The sequence below is a fragment of the Crocodylus porosus genome, unplaced genomic scaffold (genome assembly GCF_001723895.1).
Source record: "Crocodylus porosus isolate Cpor-Errol unplaced genomic scaffold, CroPor_comp1, whole genome shotgun sequence".
NCBI classification, from domain to species: Eukaryota; Metazoa; Chordata; order Crocodylia; family Crocodylidae; genus Crocodylus; species Crocodylus porosus.
In genome coordinates, this window is record NW_017728949.1 from 52,121,670 (window position 1) to 52,127,757 (window position 6,088).

Below are 6,088 nucleotides of genomic sequence, written 5' to 3' on the forward strand. Positions count from 1 at the left end.
GTCCCTCAGCCTCTCCCTGCATGACTTGCCCTTGACCCTACCGCAGCCTCTGCCCCCTCCAACGTCTCCACCAGCTTGTTACCACACGGAGCCCGGAGCTGCCTGCAGACGAGGCCTGGCCAGTACCGAGCAGTCACTGCCACCACCCCCGTGTCCTGCACCCACTGCTTCTATCGCTGGGCCCCAGAAGCACGTGGGCCTTGTGCATAGTGGCCCCCCTGCCGGCCCCCGACGCCCCAGGCAGGTCTCCGAGGTCCTTCTCACCCCCCGGGGCCACTGCCGTGTTTGGATGTTCAACGATGGCTCCCTCACTTGCGAGCGCAGCGCTCCATCCTGTCAGGCCCAGCTCAGCTTCCCATCCCTGCCTGGCCCCCGCACCCTGCCCTGTCCTCCAACGCATTCCCCAGCCTTTCTGGGACATTGCTGCGAACTTTCTCCAAGAGCCTCCCATGCCGGCAGTATCCACACCAAACGGGCGCTGGCAGGACTCGGCTCCCAACTGGCATCAGAGATAGAGATGGAGCCAGTGCCACGTGCTTTGTGGCTGCTCGGGGACTCTCCTCCTCCAGGTCTCTCCCAGGGCTGAGCCAGCAGCTGCCTGGGCATGGTGGTGAGGCTGGTCTGGTCCACGGTTCCCACGTCATTCTCTCGGTCCAGCTGAGGCCAGAAGCTAAGTGCCGCAACCCCAGGCCCAGCCCCCTCCAGCTGTCAGCCTCGTGCTCCGTCCCACTCCAAAGCCGGCCGCGTTTCCCCCGCAAGTGAGCAGTCTTGGGGGAGCGAGGGCTGCGGGACAGCCCCCGGAGCCCAGGGCAGCCCCTGCTTACCTGCAGGTCATGCATGTGCAGCAGGTACCCTCGCAGCAAGTACCAGTACAGGCACCTCAGGACACTGGGTCCGGGCAGCTCCTCCAGGGACTTCAGTCTCCCAGGCACTGTGGTAGCCACCGTGGCCTTGGCCCGGGCCCAGCCGGGCCCCTGGGCTCTGGCCCGCAGAAATGCACAGAGCTGCCGCTGCAGGGACATCATGGCTGCTGCTCGGATCCTGCTCTCCACAAGCCAACACAGGAAAGGCTTCTCCAAGGCAGTGCCAACTTCCCTTCGGCTGGCCCAGACCTGGCTGTGCGCCTGGGCTGGAGGGCAGCCATGGTGGGAGGGTGCTAGGCCCCCACTGGGAACGCAGGGTGGTGCAGGGGTGTCTCCAGAAGTGGGGAGCAGAGATCCCACAGGGCCCGGGGGCAGGGCAGCAGGCGAAGCGGAAGCGCCTCCTCCTAGGGAAACCGGAGATGTGGATCAAGGTAACTGCTTGATGCCACGCAGGCTGGGAAGAACCGGCACGGCATGTCTGTCTGGCCCCTGTTCAGGCTGGCTCTGGGAGGATGGACTTTGCACCCCACCTGGGGCCTGTCCCAGCTGCAAACCACAGCCCCAGGGCAGAGGCCAGGGCAAGGACCAGAGCCCCGCAAAATGGGCAGATAATGCAGGCTGGCTAGGTGCCTAATGAAACAGGCCCAACTGCATGGAGGCCTCTATGAGGGGGCATTAAGGCCCTGACCCTCCCACCACAGGGTCCCACTCCAGCACTTGCCCAGGGCACAGCCACTTGGGCCAGAAGCACGGGATCCCGGTTCAGAGCTGCCCAGAGGACCATGGGACACAATCCCACCAGCCTGGGCCCCAGAGGCAGAGCCAGGTCAACAGAGGGTCCCCCCAGTCCAGATCCCTTGCCCAAGCACCCACACAAGCACACGGACACTGGAAAACGGTTTAAACTGGCAGGCGTGGGGCAAGGTCTGAGACAAGGTCCTCAGCTGCCCTCCTCCGAGCCCTGCCAGGACCCCCAGGCTGCGCAAAACACACCTGCCCCAGCCGGGCTCTGCGCCTGGTCCCTTCCACACCCCCCCCACACAGCACTGCCCCCTCGGCCCACAGGGCTCAGGCACGGGGTGAAGTTACTTCAGGGATGTGTCCACAGCTTCCTCTGTGCCAGGCTCTTCCATACCGGAGGCAAGGACTTGTGCTGAACTCACAGGCTCAAGCTCCTTTCAGGTCATCCAGCCCAGGGCTTGGCAGCTGGCTCTGGGCAGAGGTAAGTCCCGCAGGCCAGCAGCTCGCAACCCTGGCAGGCTGGGGTGGCCCCTGGATTTGGCATGTCATGGTTAGCAGGAGCTTGAGGCCATGTGGAGGTAGGAAGAGAAGAGATCTGGGCCTGGGCCCGTGCCCGCGGTCATGCCAGTTCCCCAGGGCCGGCTGCAGCTCAAGGTGCCAAGGCCCCAACATCTGTGATGGCCCCGGGGGGATCTGCCTTGTGCAGCATAAAGTGCCCCTGCACCTGCGCAGCACTGAGCCGGTCTGAGACAGCCAGGGCCCGGTCGGCGAAGTGCTCAGCCGCTGCCCGCGACTGCTCGGGGTAGAAGCGCTGGAACATGTGGGTGAGCTGCCAGCGCGAGCAGGGCCCCACGTACTGCTTCAGGTCCACGCGCCCTGGCCGCACCAGCGCCGGGTCCAGCCTGAGGAAGGAGATGGGCATGGGGGGGCCGTTACAAGGGTGGCACGGGTGCAGCCTCCTGCCCCAGCCATAGGCAAGGACTCTGTAGTCCCTTCCCCAAGGCAAAGCAGGTGCCCACAGAGCCCAGCTGTGCCCCTCCCTGGTCAGCCCCTTCCCCCACAACACACGGCAGGGAAGAAAGGGGGACTCTTGCTCCTGGGGGTCCTGGCTTGAGGGGGAGAGGGGCTTCTGCAGAGCTGGCAAGACCTTGGAGGGAACAGGTGATGGCTCCACCCCACCCGCTTTGCAGCCCAGGGGATGAGCTGCTTCTGCTGGGGTGGGATGCCCATGGAGACACGTGTCCAGACAGCCATGGCACTGGTGCAGACACAGCTACTTGTGTGATGCAGCATAGACATTGGAAGGACAATGCCGACCTCAGGGCTCGTAGCAGCAGGCACCGAACCAGGCAACAGCCTGGAACCCACCGTGGGGAGGAGCAGGGGACCCAGCAGGTGCTGCCTCACCCAAGAGCTTTCGAGGTGCTTGGCCTTCCTTCCCCTATGACCTTGGACCCCCGTCCCCCTCCCTCTCCTCAGCTCTGACCTGTCAGCGTGGTTCGTGGTCATGAAGACAATCCTGGCCTCGGTGGAGGCCACACCGTCCAGCGCGTTGAGGAGACCGCTGAAGGTGAGCCGGCCCATGCCCTGGTACGCTGTCGGGTCTTGGGGAGACAACAACTCAGGCTGAGGCCAGACCCCCGCAGTACCCTGATTTCCCCACCCTGCCCTCAGCTGCAGTCACCCATGCCCCTGCCTGGGGTAAGGAGGGCAAATGTCTCCCCTCCTGCATGTCTGACACTGGGGCTCCTTCTGTGCAGGCCACACAGGGGGCCCAGGCCCTTTCCATGGGTGGTGCAGGGCAGGAAGCCAGGCTGGCATCCAGGTGGGTTTGTGCACCCAGAGGTGTCTGGCGGCCTCACGTCACAACAGGCTGGACCAGGGACCTAGAGGCAGCCTCAGACCACACAGGCACCAGGATCACCCAGTGTTTTGGGTCCAGCGGCCTGGACACAGTCACCCGCCCTCTGCCCAGAGCAATGCCCAGTGCCTGCAGCAGCCCCTCACTTTCAGCAGCCAGGTCCCGGCTGACGAAGGCAGCATCCACGTCCTCCAGCAGCACAATGCTCTGCTGTGGGGCTGCGCTAAGCAGGTGGTTGAGGCGGTCGTCAGACAGACTCCGGTCACTCAGGCTCAGCAGGCAGATGCTGTACTGCAGCTCCCCGGCCAGGGCTGTGCTGTGCAAGGGACGTGCAGCAAGGTGAGACACGTGCCAGGGATCCCCACCCCCCAAGACCCACAGGAGAGGTCCTTCCTGCCCCGCAGCCCAGAGGTACCTCATATGCCCAGCAGCAGACAGAGGGCCAGCCTCTGGCCTTTCCAACCCCCACACCAAGCTGCTGTGAAGCCCCTCAAACCTCCTTCCTCTACAGGCCTCAGGGGACCTCTTAGCAGCATCCCCCACACTTGGAAGCCAGAGGGAGCAAGTGACTTACATGAAGCTGCTCTTCCCGCAGCCTGGAGGCCCATAGAGCAGGTAGCCACGTCTGTAGGGGATCCCTGGCAGGGTGTGGAAGGGATTTAGGAGCCGGAGCCAGGCCCCAAGCAGCCCTGACCCTGCTGCAGTCGCACCCGATGGACGAGGATGGCACCACTCCCCATGGCCTCGTGCTCCAGGGAGGGGACCGACTACGTGACTCTAGCACTACGGCAGGAGCCGTTAGGGGCAGTGCTCTCCAGGGAAGGGGCCTAGGGAACCGGGATGGGATACATCCATGGCAGGAGTCAGGAGAGCAAATGCACAGCACCCCACAGAGCCACAAGGTCCCTGAATGGAGTCTTCTCCATCCCAGGAGACCTGGGGCCAGAAAAGAACAGAGCCAGGCCACGACCAGCCCAGGGGTGTTGGGAGCTCTTGGAGCCCTGAGAGGTGAGGCAGGGGTGGGCGGCACCTTGCCTCGATCGCTGTACCACTGGGGGCTGGCGATGAACTCCTGCACATCCCGCACGATCCGCTCCGCGATGCCCTCATCCAGCACCACTGAGGCGAGCGGCCGGCGCCGGCGCGGGAACCCGAACGGCCGCCACTCGGCCCCCATCGCTGTGTACATCACCGTCTTCCCCTCTTGCTGCTGCAGAGCCAGCTCCCGGGCTGTAGGGAGGGAGGGAGGGTTGATGGTGACAGAGGGCAGCAGGAAAGGAGCAGGCAGGGGCAGGTAGGTCCCCTTGCCTTCCTGAAGAATGCTGAAGAAGATGTCACGGTTGGTGCCCAGCGCAGTGAAGGTGACCGACTCCCAGGGCGTCCCTGTGTGCAGGTCGATCATCTGCTTCTCGCGGTTGCGCTCCACGCGGATCCACTTTCTTCTGTACCTGGTTGGGGGGGAAGAGGGGACAGGGGATGAGACTGTTGGGTTGTAAGAGGGGAGCTGGGACCTGACTGCCAGGGGTCTCAGGGCCGTATGAAGGATGCCTGCCCATGCAGTGAATCGCTTGTGGCTTCCTGGCCACTTCAAGGGTGAGGACCCAATTCCTGGGGCTCACGTCCCACCGGGCTGGTGCTGGCACAACCCTGCCCAGCCCAAAGCCCAGCCACAGAAAGAGCTATGGTGCCTCCAGGCTCTGGGTAACTCCCTGGGGACCCGCCCGGCCCATGGCCCCAGGCCCCACAGCTGGGTCCTGTCACACTGGAACCCAGTTGTGACCACTGAAGAGCCACAACCCAGGGCAGAGCAAAGATGGGGGTTGTTAGGGTAGCTTGTCTCGTTTCATGCTTTAAAATTGCATCTGTTGATAGAGTGGTGGTGAATTACAATATTATTTAAAGTTTTCTTTTATATTCAGCCTAAAGTTCTGAATAGCCTCATTGTTATCTGCACTTTTCATTTTGCTGGTGTCTGCAAGATCAGCTGGCCTTGCCTCTTGCAAGGAGCTCGTGGCTTTGAGTTTGCTCCCATAGTGTTTCTTTCCTTTTCTATCACTGTGAGAAGTTTTTCTAACACAACATAGTAATAGTTTTGTTACTAGCTCAAATGAACTGAACTTGGCACTAACCAGTCGAATCAGAGGGATGAAATGATTGGATGTGTTAATGAAAGGGGAGAAGGGAGACCAACGGACAATGCCCAAAGTAGGCCACCAGAAAAAAGCCAGATTAAGAGGCGTGCTCATGATGGGTCTGTGGAACAAAGGAATATGCTGAGGGAATAAAATATGGACAACATTTCATAGATTTCATAGACATTTGGGCTGGAAGGGACCCCGGAGGATCGAGTTCAGCCCCCTGCCCCAGGGGCAGGAAGTCAGCAGGGATCATAGGATCCCAGCAAGATAAACATCCAAATGTATCTTGAAGGCATTCAAAGTGAGTGCTTGAACCACCTCCAGCGGCCATCTATTCCAAACCTTGGGGGCTCGGACAGCAAAGAAGTAATTTCTTATGTCCAGCCTGACATAAGGGAGGAACAACCGGCATCATACCTACAGGTTGGGGAACTCCCCTCTTGTCAGCACGGAGGCGGAAAGGGATCTGGGGGTGATCATTGACT

General features: G+C 61.8%; 2 protein-coding genes across 4 annotated transcripts in view; both read right to left on the minus strand.

Moving 5' to 3' along the window:
* The window catches only part of LOC109322499 (sterol 26-hydroxylase, mitochondrial), a 4,290-nt gene extending 3,268 nt beyond the window's left edge, over nt 1-1,022 (minus strand). The window contains exon 1 of the mRNA XM_019553550.1: nt 825-1,022. Within this exon, the coding sequence (XP_019409095.1) occupies nt 825-1,022 (198 nt within the window). The remainder of the gene's footprint in view (nt 1-824) is intronic.
* A 727-nt stretch (nt 1,023-1,749) lies between these two features.
* LOC109323069 (mitochondrial chaperone BCS1) overlaps nt 1,750-6,088 on the minus strand; it is a 12,533-nt gene continuing 8,194 nt past the window's right edge. For all 3 annotated transcript variants that reach the window (XM_019554472.1, XM_019554473.1, XM_019554471.1), the window contains 6 exons: nt 4,774-4,913; nt 4,501-4,695; nt 4,040-4,103; nt 3,612-3,781; nt 3,091-3,208; nt 1,750-2,506 (listed from right to left, as the gene is read on the minus strand). In XM_019554472.1, the coding sequence (XP_019410017.1) occupies nt 2,254-2,506; nt 3,091-3,208; nt 3,612-3,781; nt 4,040-4,103; nt 4,501-4,695; nt 4,774-4,913 (940 nt within the window). In that variant the 3' untranslated portion in view covers nt 1,750-2,253. The remainder of the gene's footprint in view (nt 2,507-3,090; nt 3,209-3,611; nt 3,782-4,039; nt 4,104-4,500; nt 4,696-4,773; nt 4,914-6,088) is intronic.